Source organism: Arachis stenosperma, chromosome 9 (genome assembly GCF_014773155.1).
Source record: "Arachis stenosperma cultivar V10309 chromosome 9, arast.V10309.gnm1.PFL2, whole genome shotgun sequence".
NCBI lineage: Eukaryota > Viridiplantae > Streptophyta > Magnoliopsida > Fabales > Fabaceae > Arachis > Arachis stenosperma.
This window is the reverse complement of record NC_080385.1, coordinates 7206552-7233712: the sequence shown is the minus strand read 5'-3', so window position 1 is coordinate 7233712 and position 27161 is coordinate 7206552. Positions and strand designations below refer to the sequence as shown.

General features: G+C 36.5%; 1 protein-coding gene across 5 annotated transcripts; it reads left to right on the top strand.

The window, feature by feature from the left end:
* Nucleotides 1-1650: 1650 nt before the first annotated feature.
* Nucleotides 1651-26247, top strand: LOC130948560 (disease resistance protein RUN1-like). Of its 5 annotated transcripts, XM_057877327.1 has the most exons (6): nucleotides 1651-2260; nucleotides 2973-4083; nucleotides 4204-4506; nucleotides 22997-23927; nucleotides 24006-24484; nucleotides 26111-26247. In XM_057877327.1, the coding sequence occupies exons 1-6, from the start codon at nucleotides 1758-1760 to the stop codon at nucleotides 26222-26224; spliced, it is 3441 nt and encodes a 1146-aa protein (XP_057733310.1). In that variant the 5' UTR covers nucleotides 1651-1757; the 3' UTR covers nucleotides 26225-26247. The 5 variants fall into 5 exon arrangements, with proteins under 5 accessions (XP_057733310.1, XP_057733309.1, XP_057733311.1 ...); XM_057877326.1 differs by having other exon boundaries at nucleotides 22997-24484; XM_057877328.1 differs by lacking the exon at nucleotides 26111-26247 and having other exon boundaries at nucleotides 24001-24309.
* The last annotated feature ends 914 nt before the right edge of the window (nucleotides 26248-27161 follow it).

Genomic DNA, 27161 nt, shown 5'->3' with positions numbered 1-27161 from the left:
TGTTGTTCAATTTTTCTGTGAACATACTCGTTATTAAACTTAGTATCCACATTGTTTTTAGGTAACTATTCAAATGAAGATACTAAAAATATTTTTTATGAAGATTCTTGTATTAAAAATCTACTTTATTTGTTTAGCCACACTTTAACAAAAATAACATTTTTGTAATACATTAAAATCAAAAACCATACATTTTATCATCTAATGATAAAAAACAAGTATCTTCATACGAAGACAATAGTAAAATCTTCATGGTGGTATCCACCTTGTTTTTAAGACTATATATAGTAGTACTACGTACTTTCACAGCTGTATATTATAGTAGTTAGTAGTAGATGAGATTTGATGGTAATCTTCTTACTACTGCCATATGAAAATATATTATATAGGATGTGTCATTTTGTAAATTCTTAGCTTGTTGCAAAGTAGGTGTGTTTACTGTTCAAACTGAAGAATAATTGTATGCAATGCTAATGGGAATCTTAAATGCTGCTCATTTTGGTGTGTTTTATTTCTTGTCTTCAGAATGCTTCTATTTAAATCACACACTACAGCCATGATTTAGACTTCTTTACATGTCAAATGTATATGTTAGGGTTAAAATGTACTTTTTTTTTCATTGATCATAAAAGGTGTGTTGGTTTCTAGTCCATGTGGATGTGGAGTGCCCCTGCAGAGAAAAAGCCCTCAAAAGTGAGTTTGATTTTTACATTTGTGACATCTATATATATGAATACGAAGGTTTGCTTGTGATAGAAGAATGAACAATATGCTGCTGCTTCTGTTTTTTTTTTTTCTCTTTTTCCAAAAGTTATGTTTGCCTCTTGGAAGTTCAAACGAGATGTTGTGGAGGGTAAAAAATTGAGTGTCTACTCTCTATAAATAATTATAAAATGATAGTTCACATCATACTTTTGTAACTAATAATGTTGAAGCCTTTCTTTTGTAACTAACAATATTTCTATTCATCAATAACACAACTTCATTCAGGTTCCATATTCTATTCTCTGTTATTTCTCTTCTTTGACACATTTCCTTCTTGGGATGGACTTTCTGTCTCTATTGTCCTTATCACACTCACCAACAATATTAATGAATTTAGCAAATAAGGAAACTCTTGTTCAGTTAGAACATGTTTCAATGCAAAAATACAGATATCTAATTAACTATGGGAATCCCATGGAACACACATTTCATGTCGGCTAAAGGCTGAAGGTTCATTACATCATTATCACTGACCAACAATTTACTGTTACTTAAACCATTTCTGCTACTTTTGTCAATTCAACTGAAAAACACATGGCCATATCATAACAATTTCATGGCTCCTTCATTATTATTCTTTTGGACCCACACGGAGAAATAAAGTAAAAGCGCATATGAGTTGCAGTAATTTCAACTGAAAAACACAATATGAGTTGCAGTAATTTGGAGGCTCCCCTATATTTTCATCATTTTGGACCCACACGGAAGAGAAAGAAGGAGCACAATAGCAGATGCACCGAAAGTAAGATGTTTTTCTCAAGGAAAGCTGCTTGTTTACTTAGTTGACTTCAGTCAACGAAAGTAGAAACGCGGATCCACGAAGGTAAGATCTGTTACCACTTTCCTTTTGTTTTTCCTTCACTCGGTTCACTCAAAATAAAGAGATCACAACTCATCGCCACACCACTCCGAACTCCCACGCGTAACTGATTTACCATAAGAAAGTATCTTTCTTATGCCGAGTGCACTCAGTTCATTACCATCACAGAGACATGCCCCTTTCAGTTGCAGCTGCTGCTTCTTCTGCTTCTTCTTCTCAAGCACCGGCCACTCATCGATACGATGTCTTCATCAGCTTTAGAGGGGAGGACACGCGTAAAGGATTCCTCAGCCATCTTCAAGCCGCTCTCCGCCAAAACCAAATAAAAACATTCAGAGACGACGGCATGGAGAAAGGAGGTGTCATCTGGGACGAACTTCTTCACGCCATCAGAAACGCAAACTTGTTTCTTGTTATCTTCTCCGAAAACTATGCATCCTCTAGGTGGTGCTTGAAAGAGCTGGTGGAGATCATGGAACGCAAGAACAATAAAAATGTAGTGATTCCAGTGTTCTACGGAATAGAGCCCACACATGTTCGCAAGCAGGGTGGAAGTTACCGCAGAGCTTTTGATAAGCATGAGAGATCTTCGGAGGACCGTTGCCATGTGCAACAATGGAGGACTGCACTCACTCATGCTGCCAATCTTTCTGGCATCCCCTTTCATGACCACAGGTAATATATATTGGGTTTAGGCAAGGTGGAAACTCAAGTGAAAATGTTTGGTGATAAAAAAAAATTAATAAAAAATAATCATAATTTGTTTTATTTAATATTTATTTATTATTATAAAATTAATAAATATTAAATAAAATAAATATTATTTAATATTTTTTTATGTAAAATTATATTTTTTTTTTGTCTAAAGATAAAACACATCGATATCAATTTCAATGATATAGGAATGGCAAAAGAATATAAAAATAAACATAAAAATCTAATAATAAGATCTTTGGAAATCGTAACATTCATTATGATTTTACATTGAAATCAGGTATATTGTTCAAGATATCACCTTTAATTTTTTTTTCAAGATATATACACAAATTTACTTGACTAACTTAAAAAGAGTATTATTATGTTCCAATTTAAGTAGTGGATTGTAAGGAACTATATATGTTGAATTATTGTTGCCTACTCAAATAAAAATGTTAAAAATATTTTTTTATAAAGATTTTTGTGTTAAAAGTTTATTTTATTTGTTTAGTCACACTTAAAAAAAAATACTTTTATAACACATCAAAATTAAACTATACAATTTATAATCTGATGATAAAAAAAACAATTATAAAATCTTGGTGATAGTATCTATCTTAATTGTTTATCCATTTTCACTTCCACTGTGGTTATCTGTTTCTAATAATGTAATATTATTTACCGTTGCCAGGGATGATGAAGCGAAGCTAATTAGTGACATTGTAAAAGTAATTTTGCCACATTGTCTGAAGAACAAGTGCTTCATAGATGGACTCAACAGACCTTTTATTTGTAACGCAAACTATATCCGCGTTGAATCTTTGATGAGACGCAAGATGGAAAAGGTTCTTGTGATTGGAATTTGGGGTATGGGCGGTATTGGTAAGTCAACCATTGCTCAGGCTCTCTTCAATAAGTACTCTTCTGAATATGAAGGCTCTTGCTTCTTGTCAAATTCAAGAGAATTAGAAAACCCATGTCTCAGTGACATATGCAGCAGACTTCTTTCCCAATTATTAAACCAAGATCTTCATACTACCAATATTGGAGTACTAGACCCTCGCATTTTAAGTAAACTCGAGCAGAAGAGGGCTTTGATTGTACTGGATGATGTGGTTAATTCGCCAATTGCAACTGATTTGGTTCCAGGTTTGCGTACTTGCCTATGTTCTGGTAGCATAGTCATTTTGACAACAAGGGACAGGAGCGTGCTTACAAGTGGAGGAGTTGAACAAATTCATGAAATCAAGCAAATGAGTAATGGAGACTCCTATAAACTTTTTAGCCAATATGCCTTTTCTGACCCCCATCCCAAAGCAGGGTATGGTGAGCTAACAGCTAGAGCCATAGATTATGCTAACGGCATTCCATTGGCTTTGAAAATTTTGGGATCATTTTTTCGCGGCAAAAATGTAGCTGAATGGGATAGTGCACTGAAAAAATTATGGAGGTATCCCAATGCAGATATTCAGAAAGCGTTGAGGTTGAGTTATGATGCATTAGATGATGATGAAAAAAACATCCTTTTAGATGTTGCATGCTTTTTCCACGGGCATAAAATGGAGGAAATAACAAGAATATTAAATTCTTGTGATTTCTTTGCAGATATAGGGATAAAAAGCCTATTGGACAAGTCTCTTGTAAGTATTTATTCAAATGGTAATGATAAATATATCCAAATGCATAGTTTGATACAGGAAATGTGTTGGAAAATCATTTATGAAGAATATAGCAAAAATGGTGGTCAACAAAGAAGATTGTGGTTTACCGAAGAAGTCTGCGATATTTTCCAAGATGAAAGAGTAAGGAAATCATGCTTTAATGGTTTGGTGTTCAAGATGAGTGTATATATGTATGTATCAAAATATTGCCCACAGCAACGTGGTACTAACATTATATTGCAATGCTTTTCAATTTTTCAGGATATTCATGGAGTTGAAAGCATGATTGTGAATATGAATGAAATTACAATAGATCCACGTATAATCATCATTGCATTAAGGAGGATGCCAAAGTTAAGGTTACTTGCTTTAGGAGGAAATGTCAACATGAATCTTGAATGGAACAGAGTGCTTGTAGAGGATTTTCAACTTCCTAATGACTTAAGGTATATTGAGTGGAATAACTGCCCACTTAACTTTGTGCCGCCTATTTGTTGGCCTCAAAAACTTGTTCAGCTTTCTATGCGAGATAGCAATGTTGAAAAACTTTGGGATACACCACAGGTAGGATCATGTTTATATTTCTTTTTACGCTTTTTTGATACTTTTGTTAGATACTAAAATAAAGATTGATATATTATAGAAATTAGTTAGTATAAAAAGCGAAATTTTAAAAGAACAAAAAATAGAGTAGTTTTGATATAAGTTTTTCATACCCTGGCCCAATAATAAAGGCCCAGGTCCAAATAAAAGGCCTAGTCCAGAGGATTGAGCCTTGCTGAACGCCAACCTTCGCACTAAGAAGTCGGTGTTAAACCCGACTTACTCCAAAGAAGTCGGAACGGAGAATAGCTGGCAGATAAGCACTCATTCAAATGAGTAACTGCCCCTAAAATCTCTCTAACTACTTTATCGAGCCATATCTTAACCTCCCTAAGATAGTGGGACGGTTAATACCCTAAAAATATGGCACTACTCCAACGGTGGTTATTGGCTCACCACTATAAATACACTGACTTCCCTCAGGTATCTCTAAGCCCAATACTCTCTAGACCTGCTCACACCCTTGCTAACTTAGGCATCGGAGTGTCTTTGCAGGTACCACCCCCATTCACTCACGAGCGCAAGTCGGAAGGAGGCTCTAACGTGCAAACCAGCTCGGAAGCCACCATCCGTGGACGATTGGGCCAACCAAAGCCATCCATCTTATTAATCTCCGGTTACCCATCGTAACATTGGCGCCGTTGCCGGGGACCTGAGAGATCATCCAACGATGGCAGATAGATCCCACGAAGAAGGCCATGTGGAGACAGACTCTGAACAAGAGAATCTGGACACAGGCAACAACGATGTGGACCTCACCCTCCACCAAGAAATCGATAATCAACACAGGGAAGGCACATCCGGAATAAAGAATCCGAAGGTGAACTCCTCAGAAGGGCGCGAATCAGAAAAAGAAGGACCACCCCATGTAACTGAACTCATGGGATTAGTCCACAGCCGCCTGGAACAATTAGAGCAGGAGCGAGAACGACAAAAGGAAACTGAAAAGAGCCTAAAAGAGGAGATGGAACGACGAAAAGAGTTAGAAAGAAAGCTCTTACATTTGGAATCCTCCCTTAAAAGTCGCAACTCTCGCGATGAACACGAAGAACCACCTTTAGGTGGGGAGGATCCCTTCAGCGAGGACATCATGAGGGCTAAAGTTCTGAGAAACTTCAAAAGCCCTGACATGGACCTCTATGATGGGACCACGGATCCGAAGCATCACCTGAGCAACTTCAAAAGTCGGATGTACCTAGCTGACGCTTCCGACGCTACACGATGCAAGGCCTTCCCGACCACTCTATCGAAAGCAGCGATGAAGTGGTTCGATAGCCTCCCCCCGAGGTCGGTTACTAGTTTTGAAGACCTCTCGAGAAAGTTTTTGATGAGGTTCTCAATCCAGAAAGACAAAGTGAAACATGCACCGAGCCTCCTGGGAATAAAACAGGAGGTCGGAGAATCTTTACGAACCTATATGGAAAGGTTCAACAAAGCATGTTTGGAGATTCAAGACCTACCCACCGAAGCAGTAATAATGGGGTTAGTCAATGGACTTAGGGAAGGTCCTTTCTCGCAGTCCATATCCAAAAGACACCCCACCTCCTTGAGTGATGTACAGGAAAGAGCTGAAAAGTACATCAACATGGAGGAAAACGCCAAATTAAGAGACCTGAGTTGGCGACCTGGGCCCCCTACCTCAACAAAAGAGAGGGACAGGGAAACCAAGAAAAAGGAAGAACTCGGTCTCGAAAGGCCAAGAAAATATCACTCTTACACTCCTCTGAAAGTCTCTATAGTGGATGTATACAGAGAGATTTGTAACACTGAGAGATTGCCACCCCCTAGACCCATTAAAAATAAAAAAAGGGGGAAGCCGCAACGATTACTGCGAGTACCATAAGATATGGTCACTCCACAAACGACTGTTACGACCTTAAAAATGTGATAGAAAAGCTGGCTAGAGAAGGTCGGCTTGATAGATATCTCATAGAAAGGTCGGACGGTCACGGAAAGAGAAAGCGAGACGACATGGATAGAAGAGACCCACCCCCGCAGACACCAGAGAGACATATCCACATGATCTCAGGAGGGTTCGCGGGAGGAGGACTCACCAAATCCTCTCGCAAAAGACATCTCAAAAGAGTCTATCAGGTCGGGGAAGAATCATCCGACCTCCCTACCATTTCATTCACAAAAGAAGATGGGCGAGGAATAATCCCTGGACATGACGATCCAGTAGTGATAACCATGATCCTAGCCAATGCCCATCTCCACAGAACCCTAGTAGACCAAGGAAGCTCAGCGGACATCCTTTTTAAGCCCGCCTTCGACAAGCTAGGGTTAGATGAGAAAGAATTAAGAGCTTACCCCGACACCCTATACGGACAAGGGGACACGCCAATAAAACCACTAGGATTTTTACCCCTTCACACTACTTTTGGAAAAGGGAAAAAATCAAAGACTCTGAGTATAGACTTCATAGTCATCGATGTGGGGTCAGCATATAATGCTCTAATCGGCAGAGCTACCCTCAATCGACTCGGAGCGGTGGTATCTACTCCTCACCTCTGCATGAAATTCCCGACCTCAGCGGGAATAGCAACGGTAAGGGGAGACCAAAAGTTAGCAAGGAAGTGCTACAATGAAAGCCTAAACCTAAGGGGAAAGGGCAGAGAAGTTAACACAATAGAGCTCGGTGGCGCAAGGGCCAGAGAAGAGCTGCGACCACAACCGGGAGGAAAAACTGAGGAGATACAGGTTGGTAAAGAGGAAGGGAAGAACACTCATATAGGAGCTAACCTAGGGGAAACTCTAAAACAAGGGTTGACTAGGCTCCTAAGAGATAATTCCGACCTCTTCGCCTGGAAGGCCTCTGACATGCTTGGGATTGATCCCGAGCTCATGTCCCACAAGCTCTCGTTTTATCCGGGATCCCGACCTGTACAACAAAGAAGACGCAAGCTCGGCCCAGAACGAGCCCTAATAGTGGAAGAACAAGTACAGGCGCTCCTGGAAGCTGGCTTCATCAGAGAAGTCAAGTACCCAACATGGCTAGCCAATGTAGTGCTAGTCAAAAAACAGAATGGCAAATGGAGAATGTGTGTCGACTACACCGACTTAAATAAGGCATGTCCTAAGGACCCTTATCCCTTGCCAAGTATTGATACCCTAGTAGACTCTAGCTCGGGGTACCAATACTTATCATTTATGGATGCCTACTCGGGATATAATCAAATCCCGATGTACGAACCCGACCAGGAGAAAACATCATTCATCAAACCCAGAGTTAATTTCTGCTACGTGGTCATGCCATTCGGATTAAAGAATGCAGGGGCCACACATCAAAGGTTGATGAATAAGGTGTTTTCCCCTCATCTGGGGAGTCTAATGGAAGTATACGTCGACGACATGCTGGTAAAGACCAAGAAAGAAGTCGACCTCTTATCAGACCTCTCTCAAGTCTTTGACACCATAAGGCTGCACGGGATGAGACTAAACCCCGCAAAATGCGCCTTCGCGGTGGAAGCAGGGAAATTTCTAGGGTTTATGCTAACACAAAGAGGGATCAAAGCTAATCCCGACAAGTGTAGAGCCATCCTAGAAATGAAAAGCCCGACTTGTTTGAGAGAAGTCTAGCAGCTAAACGGCCGACTTGCAGCTCTCTCCAAATTTTTGGTAGGTTCGGCATTGAAATCCCTGCTACTATTCTCCTTATTAAGAAAGGGATGCCAGTTCGAATGGACTCCTGAATGCGAGGAGGCATTCCAGGAGTTCAAAAAGTTTTTAAGCCAACCTCCTATTCTAACCCGACCCGTACCTGGGAAAGACCTCGTCCTGTATTTATCCGTAGCAAACAAGGCTGTCTCGTCGGCCCTGATAAAAGAAGACGAGGTCGGACAACATCCAGTCTACTTCATCAGTAAAGTACTACAAGGCCCCGAACTAAGGTACCACAAATTAGAAAAGTTTGCTTACTCCTTAGTAGTAGCCTCGCGAAGGTTACGGCCTTACTTTCAAGCTCACACCATAAGAGTCCGTACGAACCAACCCATGAAGCAGATCCTCCAAAAAACGGATGTTGCAGGGAGAATGGTTCAATGGGCAATAGAGCTCTCCGAGTTCGACTTAAGATACGAAACTCGGACAGCGATCAAAGCTCAATGCCTCGCCGACTTCGTTGCAGAATACGCGGGGGATCAAGAGGAAAAACCAACTACATGGGAACTCTATGTAGATGGATCCTCCAACAAAACGGGAAGCGGCGCAGGCATAATATTGGTAGATGAAAGAGGAACCCATATAGAGGTTTCTCTAAAATTTGAATTCCCAGCCTCAAATAATCAGGCAGAATATGAAGCCTTGATTGCTGGGCTAAAACTAGCAGAAGAAGTCGGTGCTACAAAGGTGATGATATACAGCGACTCGCAAGTGGTGACCTCCCAAATAAGTGGAAAGTATCAGGCAAAGGACCCAAATATGAAGAGGTACTTGGAAAAAACTTTGGAATACCTTGGGCGCTTTGCAGAAACCGAGGTCAAACACATAACTCGGGATCTAAACAGCAGAGCAGACGCCCTATCCAAGTTAGCAAGTACCAAACCAGGAGGGAACAACAGAAGCCTGATCCAAGAAACCCTCCAGGAACCCTCAGTAATAAAAGATAAACCAGAAGTACTTGAGGTAGTCGGTTTAAACCTCGGATGGATGAACCCCTTAGTTGAATACATGAAATTCGACATCCTCCCTAACGAGGAGAAAGAAGCTAAAAAGATCCGAAGGGAAGCACAACACTACACCTTGGTGAGAAATATCCTCTATAGAAGGGGGATATCAACACCATTGTTAAAGTGCGTACCGACCTCAAGAACCACCGAGGTATTGGAGGAAGTACATAGTGGAATCTGCGGAAACCATCTCGGAGCAAGGTCACTAGCCAGGAAAGTAATCCGAGCTGGATTCTATTGGCCGACCTTGCAGAAAGATGCCACAGAATTTGTGAAAAAATGTCAACCATGTCAAATGCATGCAAATTTCCACGTAGCTCCACCAGAAGAGCTCATCAGTATCACTTCTCCATGGCCTTTTGCAAAATGGGGAATGGATTTGTTAGGTCCTTTTCCCCAAGCGCCAGGACAAGTCAAATACCTGATCGTGGGGATAGATTACTTCACAAAGTGGATAGAAGCAGAACCATTGGCCACTATCACCGCTCAAAGAAGTCGGAGGTTCCTCTACAAAAATATCATCACAAGATATGGGATACCTTATTCCATTACTACGGATAATGGAACCCAGTTCACCGATGCTACCTTCAGAAGCTTAGTAGCCAGTATGAAAATCAAACATCAGTTCACCTCGGTGGAGCACCCACAAGCCAATGGGCAAGCCGAGGCAGCCAACAAATTCATACTGGCAGGACTAAAGAAGAGACTACAAGAAGCAAAAGGAGCATGGGCTGAAGAGCTCCCTCAAGTGCTATGGGCTTACAGGACAACACCCCAATCCGCCACTGGAGAAACACCCTTCCGACTAGTCTATGGTGTGGAGGCAATGATACCAATAGAAATCAATGAGCAAAGCCCAAGGGTAATTCTCCACGACGAGATCGGAAACATACAGGGGCACAAAGAGGAGCTCGACCTGCTCCCCGAAGTCCGAGAAGATGCCCAGATAAGAGAAGCAGCGTTGAAGCTGTAGAACCTATGCACAATTACTCAAGAGGGGGGGTGAATTGAGTAATGCAACAACAATGAATCTTTTTGCGAAATTTAAAGACAATATACAAAAGTGTTATTGTACTAGTATTTTTCCAAGAGCTTAACTCAATTACTAAGCATTTATAAGGAGCTTTTACTTTCCAATAGACACCAACTCAAATAAATTGATCAAGCTTTTCACCAATCGGACTTAAGCCACTCCTTAAGTACTTACGAAGCTACTTATCGATCACAATTTATTTGCTCAAAAGTAAAAGACAATATTATTGAAGAGATGAGTTTGGAGAGAAGCAAACGCTATTTAGAGTGGTTCGGCACAATCCTTGTCCTACGTCCACTTTCTTTCTCAATCGCAATTGAGAAGTTCCACTATTGCCAAGCTTCAAGGTGCTCGCGCAAAACCTTTTACAATCCGAGTCCTTAGTTTCTAACACCTCACGGTATATGATCACCACTCGTATACTAACCCACTCCACTTAGAGATACCTTCTCTAAGATTTGCCTTGAGTACTTAGTATACCTCTTTGGTATCCTCACCGACTATAGTGTTTATAACTCTTGACTCAACCTTGGAGATCACACTCCAATTTACAAGGTGTACAAGAAAACAATTCTCAAAGAATTGTTGAGATGAAATGAGTGCTCTCTAGAAGAGTGTGTGATTACAAGTTTAGCACTATTGAACCAATTGATATTACTCTCTCAAATTGTGTATTATATCACTTAAAAATGTGTAGAATGAAAGAATATGAACAAGATAGTTTTCTAAAATCAAAACTCGTGAAATGAGGCTTCAATCCATCCATTTATAGATTCCCCAAACCTTAGAAACGTTGGGGAATTAATGGGATGGAGCATTTATGTCAAAACTAGCCGTTTTTTATGTTTTTGAATTATTTGCATCGATGCATAACACTTTGCATCGATGCAAATGTGCCTTTGATGCTGAAATTTGAATTTTCAGCTAGGTTGCATCGATGCAATATTTTTGCATCGATGCAACAAGTCGTTGCATGCTTTGCATCGATGCAAGATGAGTGTGCATCGATGCAAACCTCAAAGAATGGCTTGAAAACACTTCAAAATGCTTAGGATTGATCTCAAACTTGTTGGAGTCAATTCCTATGCTTTTGTACTTTTGAAAACAAGTTTTTAAACCTTTTGGCTAGCATTGAATTGCAAGATGTGTATCAAAACTTTTTGTGAGTGTGTGTTGAGAGATTTAGCAATTGGTTCTTAACAAGAAGTTACCTAAGTCCTAAGACTCTATACTTGTCTTCAACTGTTGTGGACTTGAGTTTCTTGTTGTTGTTGTGTTTGCTTTCAACTCTTCATGCTTGTTCATTCAAGTTGTTTGTTGGTATGTCTTTTCATGTCGTTTGTTGGTTTGTCATTCATCAAAACCTACGAATACAAACTTCGCATACAAGCAACATGATTTACAATTTCCCCCTTTTTGATAATGACAAACCAATTTTGAGGATATGTATTTATAAATGATTTTGAAAGCAACAATAATGCACTTTGTTTTATAGAAAGCTTTGGAGAAAACTTCACAAAAAATTTTGCAGGAGTTCCCCCTAGATATGTGCATTTGTTCCTTTAAACGGCGTTTATCAAAGAAAACGATTTAGATATCAAAGTTTTTGCTTAGCGGAAGTCTTTTTGAAATCATTGTTTTGCAAACTTATTTCTTCTTTTCAAATCCTCAAACTTCTCTTCCTTTTTGAAAAGTTTAAAACTTCAAATATCCTCAAACTTTTCTTCCCCCTTTTGACATTATCAAAAAGAAGGGAGTTTAAAAATGTGTCATAGAAGCATGCATAAAACAATGAATTTTCTCTATTTATCTCAAGGATGAGATATTCCCCCTTTCAAAAAGAATTTGATTTCCTCTTTTTATATATAATAAGCATGCATAATTCCCCCTAAAATATATCAAGACATGCATATTAACTTAAAATAGGGGTACCAAGCCTATTTTGAGTTATTCACCAAACAAGCATACAAGCATTAATCATTAAACAAAATTATGAAGGAAATATCAAAGTATTTAAACCATAATAGAAATCCTTAACTTACTAGGAGTTAGTTTAACAATTCATATAATCAAATAAGCATAAAGTAATGAAAAATGACTTTGCTCAAAAATGTGATTTTGTTGCTCAAAATGCCAAATTCACTTGTTTTTGTGTAATTTGGTCGTGTTTGCATCGATGCAATGGTCTTTGCATCGATGCACATAGCACGTCGTGTGCTTTGCATCGATGCAAAGCTTGGTTGCATCGATGCAGCATGCATCATTTTGCCCAAAATCACCAAATTTTCATCCTTTGGTGGTTCTTTCTTCAATCCTTTGAGTTCCAACATGTATATACTCACTTAAACCATTATAAGCTTCAATTTGTTGATCCTCCATTGTTTATAATCTTCAAATTCTTCAATCTACCTCAAGATTAATCACTCATTCATCAACTCATAAACTTTTCCAACGCCGATTACTTTGCCGGTGTTGTTGTCTCCATAGATCACGTTTCCTCCGTTTGTAGGCTCTATTGCGGTGAACTTTGATTCATCGCCGGTCATGTGTTTGGAGCATCTACTATCAACATACCAATTTGTATCCTTAGCTCCAACACGTACCTACAAAATAATTAAAATTTGATTTTAGGTACCCAAGTGAATTTGGGTCCTTGATGGTTAGTATGAGCATAATGCCCATAAGGTGCCCATCTCGTATCTTGACTACGAAAGTTTATATGTTTAATTCTAGTAAAGCATACGGGTGCAATATGACCTACTTTATTACAATAATGACATATGACATTTGGATTATGCATCCTATGCATGTTTCTAAATGGTTGCCTAGGTTGTTTCCTAAATGCAACATCTTTTGATCTATATACATTGTGATTATAATTTCTAAATGAAGCATGTTGAGGAGGACGTTTAAAGGCTTCATTCCTTTTAGGCATGCTTACCTTTTGGGCTTGCGGTTGCCTAATAGGAGTTTTAGCATTTTTAAATTTTCCTTTTTCAAAACCCAAACCTTCCTTATTATGAACATGCTTTTGGTTTTTCAACATTTTATCTAAGTTCTTTGAAGATTCATTGAACTTAGCTAAAGTGTTCTTAAGATTTGTAATTTCATTTTCATGCATTTTACAAGATTTGTATGGATCACTACTTGTGCTACACTTATCTTTTCCAAGATTGATATTCTCGTTTTTCAACATCTCATTTTGTTTTAAAAGTTCCATATTCTTTTTCTTTAGGAGAGAATAATCTTGGGTAAGTTTTGTGTACACCTCAAGTAAGGCATCATATTCATCTTGTAAATTAAAAGAAGTGGGGTTGTCATCACTAACCTTTTCTTCGCTTGCCATTAAGCAAAGATTTGCAACCTCGTTGTCATCGGAGTCGGATTCATCCTCGTTCTCCCATGATATGTATGCTTTCTCCTTCTTCTTAAATTTCTTGTTTTTGTCCTCCTTTTGAAGTTTTGGACAATTGGGTTTGATGTGTCCAACTTCTCCACACTCATAGCATTTTGGTACCTTTGTTTTGCTCTTGAAGTTTTTCTTCATTGCAAACTTATTGAATCTTTTTAATAGGAGTACAAATTCTTCATCTCCTTCTTCTTCATTATCATCACTCTCTTCTTGCAGTGATGTTGTTTTAAGGGCGAGACTTTTCTTCTTGGTTTCTTCACCTTTTTGTCTATTTAGCATAGTCATTTCATAGGTGAGAAGATTTCCTCGCAGTTGATCAAATGTAAGTTGATCATAGAGCCTTCCTTCCATAATGGCGTTCACTTTGGAGTTCCATTTTGGTGTAAGGCTTGTAAGCACCTTGGTTACAATTTGTTTATCATTGTATTTTGTGCCAAGCATGCTTAGATTGTTGAAGATCTTGGAGAGTCTTTCAAGAGCTTCTTCAATGCTCTCTTCATCTTTCATTTTAAAATTTTCCCATTCATGACCCAACATAAATACCTTTGACTCTTTAACGTGGTCGGTTCCTTCGTAAGTGATTTGGAGTTTATCCCAAATCTCTTTAGCGGTTTCACATGTAGAGATCTTCATATAATCATGCTCGTTAAGTGCACAATGAATGAAGTTGATGGCTTTATCATTCATTGCCACTTTCTTCCAATCATCGTCACTATATTCATCTTCTCCTTTCGGAACTTGCTTTAAGACGGAGACTCCTTCTTCTTTAGCGCTTGTTGTCTTTGTTGGAATGTGATTTCCATTCTCAATTACTTTCCAAATTCTCACATCTTGAGAACGGATCCAAATTCTCATCTTATTTTTCCAATAAGAGTAATTTGTTCCGCTAAAAAGAGGAGGTCTAGCGGTTGAGTTACCTTCGCTAGTGTGTTGTTGTTGTTAAAGCCTGTGCTTGCCATGATCTTTTCCCTTAAACGGTTAAGTCTTTCAAAGGGTTAAGCTCTGATGCCACTTGTAGAACCTATGCACAATTACTCAAGAGGGGGGTGAATTGAGTAATGCAACAACAATGAATCTTTTTGCGAAATTTAAAGACAATATACAAAAGTGTTATTGTACTAGTATTTTTCCAAGAGCTTAACTCAATTGCTAAGCATTTATAAGGAGCTTTTACTTTCCAATAGACACCAACTCAAATAAATTGATCAAGCTTTCACCAATCGGACTTAAGCCACTCCTTAAGTACTTACGAAGCTACTTATCGATCACAATTTATTTGCTCAAAAGTAAAAGACAATATTATTGAAGAGATGAGTTTGGAGAGAAGCAAACGCTATTTAGAGTGGTTCGGCACAATCCTTGTCCTACGTCCACTTTCTTTCTCAATCGCAATTGAGAAGTTCCACTATTGCCAAGCTTCAAGGTGCTCGCGCAAAACCTTTTACAATCCGAGTCCTTAGTTTCTAACACCTCACGGTATATGATCACCACTCGTATACTAACCCACTCCACTTAGAGATACCTTCTCTAAGATTTGCCTTGAGTACTTAGTATACCTCTTTGGTATCCTCACCGACTATAGTGTTTATAACTCTTGACTCAACCTTGGAGATCACACTCCAATTTACAAGGTGTACAAGAAAACAATTCTCAAAGAATTGTTGAGATGAAATGAGTGCTCTCTAGAAGAGTGTGTGATTACAAGTTTAGCACTATTGAACCAATTGATATTACTCTCTCAAATTGTGTATTATATCACTTAAAAATGTGTAGAATGAAAGAATATGAACAAGATAGTTTTCTAAAATCAAAACTCGTGAAATGAGGCTTCAATCCATCCATTTATAGATTCCCCAAACCTTAGAAACGTTGGGGAATTAATGGGATGGAGCATTTATGTCAAAACTAGCCGTTTTTTATGTTTTTGAATTATTTGCATCGATGCATAACACTTTGCATCGATGCAAATGTGCCTTTGATGCTGAAATTTGAATTTTCAGCTAGGTTGCATCGATGCAAATATTTTTGCATCGATGCAACAAGTCGTTGCATGCTTTGCATCGATGCAAGATGAGTGTGCATCGATGCAAACCTCAAAGAATGGCTTGAAAACACTTCAAAATGCTTAGGATTGATCTCAAACTTGTTGGAGTCAATTCCTATGCTTTTGTACTTTTGAAAACAAGTTTTTAAACCTTTTGGCTAGCATTGAATTGCAAGATGTGTATCAAAACTTTTTGTGAGTGTGTGTTGAGAGATTTAGCAATTGGTTCTTAACAAGAAGTTACCTAAGTCCTAAGACTCTATACTTGTCTTCAACTGTTGTGGACTTGAGTTTCTTGTTGTTGTTGTGTTTGCTTTCAACTCTTCATGCTTGTTCATTCAAGTTGTTTGTTGGTATGTCTTTTCATGTCGTTTGTTGGTTTGTCATTCATCAAAACCTACGAATACAAACTTCGCATACAAGCAACATGATTTACAGAAGCAAAGGATGACTACAAGGTACAACAAAAAATTCATTCGAAGAACATTTGCTCCAGATGATTTGGTCTTAATCAGAAACGACATTGGAGTCAACAAATCAGGAGAAGGAAAGCTCGCCGCAAATTGGAAGGGACCATACAAAGTCAATGAAGTTTTAGGAAAAGGTTATTATAAAATAATCGACCTGAACGGCACTGAGCTCCCGAGGTCGTGGCATGCTTGTAACATGAAAATGTACTATAGCTAAAAGCGAACTCTACTCCCTGATGTACTCTTTTCCCAACTTCATGATTTTTTCCCAAAAGGGTTTTTTCTGGAGAAGGGTTTTTAACGAGGCATCATAGTAGAGGCTAAGGGAAATAGATTATCAAAACCCTTAGTAGCAAAAAAGTACCTCCCCGATTAATAAAGATCTTTTTCATCTACGATATCTCTCATAAAATCCTTTTTATTTTTTATTTTTTAAGTCTTTCTACGAAACGCGCCGACTTAAGCTCGACAAAACGTGAAAATTCCATGAACCGACCTAAAAGGTCGTCAGGATAAAACGACGAGGTACAAGTCGGTGTAAAGAGGTTATAAGAAGTCGATCGTAAAAACTCGGGAACAAATCCGACTCATAAGTCGAAACGAGATCCCGGGTAGAAAAGCTCGGAAATACTTCGATCCATAAATCGGAGTGAAGGACCGAGTAGAAGAAAAACGCATCGCAAAAATAACCTAAGTCATAAGAACTCACTAAAACTAAGTTGAGTATGAGGGATAACGAAAAGAGATAGGAAAACCTAGGAAGAAGTTTAAAGGCTGTCCCAAAAGCCCTTAAAAAAAAAAAGCTCAGAAAAACAAACAAGCAAGAAGAAAGGTTTTCAAGAAAAGGTCAAGGGGAATTCAGAAAATCATACACGCATAAGGTAACTTAAACCCTTATCCAAAAAAGGGTATTTATTTTGTTAAGTTAAAACCCTTATTAAAAGGGCACGCGTAAAATATTTTGTTTACGGCCTCAAAGGGCCAAAGATAATTGTTCAAACTAGAAATAAATAAAGAGTTTAAAAACGGGGGCCCACAGGCCGAACCCCAAATAGCCACAAGTCATTTTTTAGGAAGATCACCACCACCGGAATCAGGAGGAGCGCCACCAGAGGTATCCATGGGAGATGAAGAGATAGGAGGAACTACTGAAGAACTCGGAGCATCTTTGGAGTGAGGAGGAGACTCAATAATCCTCTGCCCCCGAGTCTTTAATTCTGACTCGGAAACAATTACGGGGGCAGGAGGATCCACGATGGCACCATCAATAACAACCTTGTCAGGATGTAAAGGAGAAAGATCCAAGTCGGGAGCAATCACCCTGACTTGCTCCAAGAAAATCCTCCAAGACTCCTCGGCGCCATCAGCAATTGAGTCCTCCAACTCATCATATGCCTTCCGAGAATTCAGCAGATCATTCTTCACAGACACAAGATCCTTGAATAAGCTTTGATAGCTGGCCTGCGCCGTTTTCTCAACTCCATCTCCATGTTGTACTGGGCCTGCAAAGCCTTCCCCTTCTCCCGAAAGGTATCTCTCTCCTCCCTCAGCTTGGTAATCTCCTTCTTCAACTCTCCCTCATGCTCCTGATATGAGCGAAGCCTTCCCTCTAGCTCCTCGACCTTTGAGGTCGTCCCTAAAGAGCTGAGGGGAGCCTTCTCAAAGATATCCAAGAGCTTGCCACAAACCCCCGCCGCCTTGAGACTCTCCTCGATCATAGTGGTAAGGTGGCCCCGAACAGACATATCATCCATGCCTATACGAACATGGGGATAGATATTCTTTCAGACAAACTCAATAGCATCCGCCTTAACCTCACCAGAAGCACCAGACTCTAAAGTCTTGCGCTTCTTTGGATCAGGGGAAGGTCGGACAACGGGGAGCGACTGAGGGGGAGCTGAAGAAGAAATTACGATAGGCTTGGAAAGAGTCCCAACGTTCCGAGGAGGAGGAGGAGGAGAGATAACCCTGGCACCACCAGCCCGAGCGCGAGACTTGGCCTTGGCCTCCTGGACTCTTTGGAAAGATTCTTGAGCATTTGTCTTAGCCATTACTGAAAGAGAAAAACAATAGCTAAAGAATCAAACAAGTCGGAATGATCAGTTGATAAGTCGGAAATTTAAAAACAAGAAAAAGCTACCTAGCTGCGCCTGGACAAAGGTCGGAGACCCTTGGAGAAACTTCTTAGTATCCAAATATGGGGCCCTCCCCCACACTTCTCGGAGGAACCCCACAATGGCAGCCTCTACTTCATCCAGGTCGTCCAGACCATATTTCTCACAAGGGGAGGCCTCCAGCCAATATAAGGGAAAGCGAGGGGAAGAGTTATCATCCAGAAAAAAGGGGTGGTGACCCTCTACAGCTTGCACTTTGAAAAAATAATTTTTGAAGTCATGGAAGGATTCGTCAAAAAGGGTGAAAATCCTCCGACCTTGTATGGCTCGGAAGGACACCCATTGCTGTTTGTTGTTCAGCCCACTAAAGGGCTTAGTCATGTGGAAAAGAAAAAGAAAATCCTCAAAGAAGTCGGGAAGTCCAAAGCTTGACTAATAAATTGATAAATTTTCAGAAAACCCCAAGAGTTGGGGTGAAGTTGAGTAGGGGCAACTCGACAGTGGTGCAAAACAGACATTTCAAAATCCGAAAAAGGAAGAAAGACACCCAGACGGGTGATCATACATTCATACATAAAGAAAAAATGAGAAGACGCCTCATTGGCCCTCCCAAAGCAAACCCGGTCTTCTGGACCTGGGACTACCAACTCATACTTCGGCTCGTCATCCTCAGAAACACAAATCCTGTGGTGAGTACGAAGATGAGTAATAAACTCCGCATCAACCAAAGGTTCCTCTCCTAGGACTGTGACATCAACCCATTGAGAAAGAGCCTCTACAGAAGACATTTTCTAAAAACACGACGAAAACCTACAAAGGAAAAAGGAAAAAGAATAAAAACGAGAGTCCCTAAGGGGATACGAAAGCCTACAACGTCACTTCTCCCTCTCCAAAGAAAATAAAAGCATGCAATCACAAAGCATGTCATAGAAGTAAAACGCTAACCTTTATCCGAAACCGAAAGTTGAAAGAAGCAGAGGTCTCCGAACGCAAGAATGAAGCACGAACAAAGCAAGAAGAAATTTGAAAAATTGCAGAAACGAAAAAATGAAAGAGAGGGAAAGTATTTATAAACATACTAAGGGGCATAATGGTAAAAGCGGGGCAGTCATTAATGAGAATGCACCGTTACCAAAGTCTACGCACATCTCTAACGGACACGACGCTTGATTAGACGTAACCGTCAGAACCAAAGAGACACGGAAAGTCACGTCGGTTTCAGAAAATCACGTCGGTCCTCCAACAAGTCGACTACGACCCCGAGTAAAATACTCGAACCCAAGTCTTATAAAGATCTTGGGCTCAAGTAGGGGCACTGTTCATACCCTGGCCCAATAATAAAGGCCCAGGTCCAAATAAAAGGCCTAGTCCAGAGGATTGAGCCTTGCTGAACGCCAACCTTCGCACTAAGAAGTCGGTGTTAAACCCGACTTACTCCAAAGAAGTCGGAACGGAGAATAGCTGGCAGATAAGCACTCATTCAAATGAGTAACTGCCCCTAAAATCTCTCTAACTACTTTATCGAGCCATATCTTAACCTCCCTAAGATAGTGGGACGGTTAATACCCTAAAATATGGCACTACTCCAACGGTGGTTATTGGCTCACCACTATAAATACACTGACTCCCCTCAGGTATCTCTAAACCCAATACTCTCTAGACCTGCTCACACCCTTGCTAACTTAGGCATCGGAGTGTCTTTGCAGGTACCACCCCCCATTCACTCACGAGCGCAAGTCGAAAGGAGGCTCTAACGTGCAAACCAGCTCGGAAGCCACCATCCGCGGACGATTGGGCCAACCAAAGCCATCCATCTTATTAATCTCCGGTTACCCATCGTAACATAAGTAATATTAATTATGGGGCGTTTATTTCAAGATTTATAATTTATAAACTTACTCTATTATGTAAGATTAATTTATTTCTATATATTGTAAAATATTCTTGCATGCTAATTATTTTTTAAAAAGTCATATTTTTATCATTTAATCAAGAGAATTTTTTCTATATAAACTTTTGTGATAATAAAATATCAGAGAAAATCTAGGAAGCAAGTACTTTTATTTAAATTTGGCCAGCACTTAACCATAAAAAAAATGAGTAATTCTTAATATATAAAAGTAGATACATAAGCATGCACCATATTACTTTTGAGACATTTCTTTTCTCCTATTAATATCATGTCAGCAATATTGCTTACTTGGCAAAATTTTAGAATCAACCACTCAATTCTTGCCAAATCAACTATTATTTTCAAATCAGCAAAAAAATAAAATATACAAATAAAAAACTAAAATATTGAATCCAATAACTTTGTAACTTCCAAATACATTGAATTCATGTTCCTGTATTTATTATATCTTACCGTTATAAACAATACAATAAATTTATAACCGCAACAATTAATTTATAAATTAAAAGTTTAAAAATGAAAATTATATTTTATTATTATAATTATGTTTATTATAATCATTTTATTTTTGCCAATGAGTTATATCTCAAATGTCATAGTCTCCCATATTGGTCGCGAGTTCAAGTCTCTGTATCTTTGATAAAAAAATAATCATTTTAAACTTTAGAAGTAACACTAGGTACAAAGAACTATTATTGTAGTTTTTACTTATTATTAAAAACAAATTCTATTTTATTTTACCAATATAAATTTTGAAAAGAATATTTTGAAAACTAAAAGAAAAACAAATTTATTAAAAGAGTATCAAAACGAAACAAAAAATATGATATTAGTCATACATTTTCATATTAGATACAAATAAAAAACTAAAAAATAGAATCCAATAAATTTGTAATCTCCAAATACATTGAATTCATATTCCTATATTTATTCTATCTTACCGTTATAAACAATACAATAAATTTATAACCATAATAATTAATTTATTAATTTTTATAAATAACTCACTAAAGGTAATAAACATCCATATTACAAATGTCATAATAATATTATTAATCATAATAAATTTTACGTTATAAGTACTTAAATTCCATACCATTTAAACTATATATAAGTCTTTTATCATTATTCCTTCACATAACATCAACTTTAGCACAAAAAAATTTATTTTCGAACGGCAATGAGAATCTGATGATCAGGTATGACAAAAAAAAATCACAACATGCATTATACATTCATACTTACTCAAATACCATATATCTAATGATAACATAAATTGAATATTGGAATAGGAAAAGATCTTTACAATTTTAGCAACTATAAAGGAAATTGATGAGAAATTAGGATGGAACTATGTTAAATGTAAAAAGTGTCAGATGAAAGCATATAAAAAAAAAGAAACAACTACATTTGTGGCACATGTAATCAAATACCACAATATCCAACAATAAGGTAACTTTATATACTTTTCATAATCTCATCTACCAAATTATTAGTTGCTAGCCCAATACTTATTTTAGGTTCAGAATTCAATTAAAGGTTTTAGATCAAAGTGTTACAACAACTTTTGTACTATTTGACGGCGACGCAAAAAATTTATTGGGTACAACTGCTTCAAATCTAATGACATTTCAGAAAAATAATGACATTGAAGCACCACTCTATCAAGAGATTAAGGAGAAAGAAAATCATACAAATTCAAGACACATATTCGAAAGAAGAACATACATACAAAGATGGAACCAAATAACACAATAGAAAGTGCATCAAACTCAACAATTCATAAAGAATATGTCTTCGCAAGAACTTATGACAAAAAAAGAAAGCATAAACTCTAACAACTAACAAAAAAAAAAGGAGGACGAGCGCCACATAAGATGACTAAGTCCATCAACTAAAACAAATGCAAAAATCAAACCACCAAATAAAAATGTCACTTTGTACAACTCCAACATCCAAATCTTTTGTACTAGGAATTATTTAAAATAAAACACCCTTTAAATTTAGCTTCAATTTACACATATTTAATTTATTTCTACAAAATATAACAATTTTAATATTTATTATATACTATCGTTAATTTACCGTCTCGCGCGATGCGCGGATCTCATTCTAGTTAAATGTAATCTCATACTATTAAAAACATTTATGATGACTAATTGATAGTTACAAATAACAAAATTTGCTGGTCTTCTAGCATTTCTCTAAAATATCACACTAAAATATTTTAGAACATTGAGAATAAATTTTTATTAAAAAAAGTAACTATAATATCACAGAATAATTAAATAAGTTTTGATGAGAGAACAAAGAATATATTATTAGAAGAAAATGATAATAAAGTACATGATTTAGATTCAAATGACATATATAAAAGGGAGAAATATTAGACTACATGCATACAGCCAATAATTATTTATATATTTTCATCATTTAATATTTGATATTAGATGTATAATAATTTATAAAATTAAAATAAGTGAGAGTGTAACACATTAAACAATAAAACAACACTTTTTTTCATTCGCTAGTCATGTATCGGATAAAACAACCCATCTGATAGAAAAAATATATATGGACAATAAAAATATTAAACAATATGAATAATGGATATATTGGATATTTAATTTATTAGGTATGCAGATGATTATTCTAAAATTAAGATTTATGAGGTAATTTAGGATGAAGTATTTTTTTATTTTATTAGATCAATTTTAAAATTCATTATTCACATTATTTAAAAATGTTATTGTTTATCTAACAAAACCCTATGTGTTAACATGTTTTTGGGATTGACAGAATTTACCAAATTTGGAGTTTATTGACCTCCAGGGCTGCAAACGCTTGATAGAGTGCCCAAATTTAGCAGGTAACACGAATCTCAAATCAATATTACTCTCTGGCTGTGAAAGCTTACAAGATGTTCATCCATCTATTTTCTCTCTCCCCAAGATTGAAAAACTATATGTGAGCTATTGCACATCGTTAAAGAGACTTTGCAGTGACTATTGTTCTCCCTCTCTCCATAGCTTGTCGGCCATTTATTGCTCCAATTTGGAAGAGTTCTCAATCCCCATGATGACTCATCATTCCGAAATCAACCTATGTTTACCATCAACGGCTTTGAATGAAGTGCCATCTACTATTATGCATCTCAAAAATCTTGAGTGTTTTTTTTCTAACATCAGTTACTCTCTTGAGAAACTTCCTCAAAACTTTGCCTCCAAAATTGCACTCATGGATCCAATAAAACATGAAGATGACACATGCATCATCTTAAGTAGAATATTGCCCACCCCTGCCTTCTTGTCTCTCAAGGAATTAATTTTCTTCGAATGTAAGAGGTTGTCTAAACTCCCAAACAACATTCATGTCTTACAATCATTACAAGTATTACAACTGCGAAGTTGTCATGTCATTACAAGTTTGCCAAAAAGCATTAAAAATCTTCAACAGCTCTTACATCTTCAGATCGTTGATTGTGTAATGCTTCAATACATTCCTCCACTTCCCCCATCAATTATATACTTTCAAGCAGAAAACTGCAAATCTTTGGAGGCAGTCTCAAGTTTAACAAGTGAACCACCCAGAGAATACTATGCATGGTTTATATTCCATAACTGCACAAAGTTGGATGATGATGCATATGAAGCCGTTTTGAAAGACTTGAAATCCAAGATACAACTTGTGGTAAATAATGATGGATATCTGCATAATGAAGCAAACAATGGTAATATATTCTTCTTATATTATTTACCAAGTAAAGAGAGCATAATTAATGACTGGTTTCCTGACTACTGTAGAGAAGCTTCGATCACTATTGAAGTTGCTTCAGATCACAAGATTTCTTCTTGTCTTGTTGTCTGCATCTTGATTTCTAAATACTCATCATGCATCCTTACCGGGAAAGAAGTGATATTTAGATGGGAATGCTACTTGGGAAAGGGTTGCAACGAATGGGAATGGATAGCAACTATTGCCAAGAGGGTAGTCTTGGTCACCTATGTTCCCGATGTTTGGATTCCTCAATGGGAAACATTATCAGATCATAAGGTAGTGTGGTATGATGGAGAGTGTTCCAACAAGATAACAGAAGCAATCAAAGAGAGAAAGAGGGACAGCAGTTGTAATACTATGCTTAAATTTGAGTTCTATGCAAATACAGAAGATAATGAGGAAGTAGTGATAAAGGGGTGTGGGATCCGTTGGATGCATGTCCATGTCAATCATGATGGAGAGATTACTCCAGATGCCACTCATGAGGGCTATGAATCTCATGACGTTGAGGTAATGCTTTTAAATTCTAATACTAATGTCAATAGTTTTCACACATTATTGTTGTATTCTCAATTGTTTAGTCTAGAGATCCACAACAAAAATTAAATCATTCTAAATTGATTTTGGTATATATATAATGATAGTAAACGAAAACACACCTTTGATGAATTATCTACGTGCTTGAATTTTCTTTTTATTTCTTCTGCACAACCTAGCTATAATTTTTTAATGTTTCTCTTACACAAAGCTTCTTTGCTTCAATTTTATAGATATATCATATATATCTTGTAAAAGTCACTACAAGAATTACAAAAATCAAGATTTACTATGCTCTTTACTTATTATAAATGGACATCTTAACATTTGTTGTTGTACAACAAGTAGTGTTTCACTTTCTCAATAAATTTAAATAACAAAAATGATAATAATGATTTATTACTAACTTTTAAAAAAACTTTAGACCTCGAAAACGTCAAAGCTACTAAATTAATACATCAGTTTGCAAAAGTTATACTATTTATGAATAGACAAAAATTTGAAATAAAATATTTTTGCATATTGATGTTTATGTTCATGATGTGTTGTCAATTTTATACCATAGTATGTTGTTTGATATCGTCCTTGTTTGTGTGGTTAATTATCGTATCGTAGTAATAATATATTAAATGTGGGGGATCATGAGGAATTATATTCTTGTCGCAGAGTAAGAGACTAGAGAACCGGAGAAAGAGTGGATTTACGTATTAGCTAAGCTTTTGATTATACTTGATAAAATTACTATATTTCTTGAGCAGCTTACTTTTCATATTATAATTGAGTTTGTTTTAATATATGGTCTCCTATTATAATTGTAATTATAGTCGCAACAATCAATCAATATTTTAGTTTTTTTATAATTCTACTTTTTATTTCTTTTTTACCTTATTGATTGATTATTAGTTGAAAGAAAGTTATGGTACGTTTGATTTACGTTTTTATTTTCTATTTTTATTTTTAGTATTTTCTGTTTTTACTTTCTATTCTTATTTTTTCTTTTACAAAATTCAAAAAATAAAAAAATATAAAAAATAAAAATGCAAACCAAACACACCCTTAATTTTTTAACAAAACCCAATGTTTTTTTTAATTTGGTGATTATCATATTGAAACCGTGCTATGTTACTGTATGTAACATACTATAATAAATAGAGTTGCAATAGGCTGCAAATATATTCAAAATTCAAATTGCAAGAAAAAGAAAAATATACGACATAAACTACAATGGATATTATTGTAAAAGTCACAATATCTAGAATCACCACAATTAATTTTATGTTATCGATTTTATAACTGTATGTGTTGTAGAGCAAATACCGAAGAAGAGATACAAAGAAATATCACTCCAAAATAGAATAATATATTTCTCTTAAATTAAAGTACAGTAACTCTCATTTCTTACTGTGTTATGCAATATCTTTCCTTTTTTTATGTGTACTTTGTTCCTTTTTTTTCTCTTCAATTGAGTTGGTTTGTGATTATAAAAAAATAAAGAAGAGAAAAGAAATTAAAGAAAGTATAGCAGTGGATGCTGGCTCAACTAGTCAACTCATATATATGTGTTACTTTCTTTTAACTTATTTTGTCTTTCTTCTACAGAGAAGAACATATCATATGAGAACTCCATCCAACAAGAAAAGCTTCTCTGGGAAACACCTGTACTTCCTTTTGTTTATTATTGTTGTAGCAGTTATCTATTTGGTCACTTTATAGCACACTTTCTCTGAGAACATACCATTACTTATTTTGTTCATTTGATTATTGTTCAATTTTCCCGTCAATTTGGCAGTGTGCAGTTTAATTTGCATATTGTTTTTTGCACTTTCACGCTCTGTTTTATATTCATAATAAGATATTATCTATTATTAGAAGACGGGTTTTGATGATAATTGAGTCATGAAGGGAGGCTATATAAATAAATGTTATATCATTCAGGATGTCATTATTTTGATATAATACTTGGCTTATTTGAGACGTAGGTGTGGTCACCATTCAAACTGAACAATAACAAAATTACACTTCATTCTATCTTACCTAATTATTATCTCATTTTCTCTATTTTTAATGGTGAAGAATTCAAATCCCAAAAGGTCCAGGACTCAACTTGCCACTTGCCTCATTATTATTGTAAAAGGTTCCTAGTGTGTGTGGTTTCTTTTTCTTTGTTTAAGGAGTAAAATGTAATTAATAAATGAATTAACTCTTACAAATAATATAAAGAAAAATGTAATGTTTGATTTGATTAAATCCTAAGTTATAAGACATAAGTCTATTAGTCTCTAGCAATTTTTTTTATATCTTTATTCTCTATTTGGTTTAATAATGATAAAAAAAAATATCATATTAACATTATTTAGCAGATGTAGACATCAGATAAAATTATCATCAAATTAATGTTTATTAATAGAAAAAGTATATGTAAATAACTTTTAAGCAGTCAATTTTAAATAACTGTAATTAATAGTTATTAATTTTATATTTTTTTAAAAATAAAATTTAAATAATATATTGTTTAAAAAATAAAATTTAAATAATCACTAGACACTAATTAATGATCATTTAAAAAATTAAAATTATCAAGTCAATGACAAATCAATTAATAGTTGACTAATTAAGTGTTGGTTACCCACGAAATTCTTACTATAATAAT

Coding starts and splice junctions, on each gene's coding strand:
- LOC130948560 (XM_057877326.1), top strand. CDS start 1,758: ATGCCCCTTTCAGTTGCAGCTGCTGCTTCTTCTGCTTCTTCTTCTCAA. Junction 4,084..4,203: donor ATATTTTCCAAGATGAAAGA/GTAAGGAAATCA, acceptor TCAATTTTTCAG/GATATTCATGGAGTTGAAAG. Junction 24,485..26,110: donor ATGAATCTCATGACGTTGAG/GTAATGCTTTTA, acceptor TTTCTTCTACAG/AGAAGAACATATCATATGAG.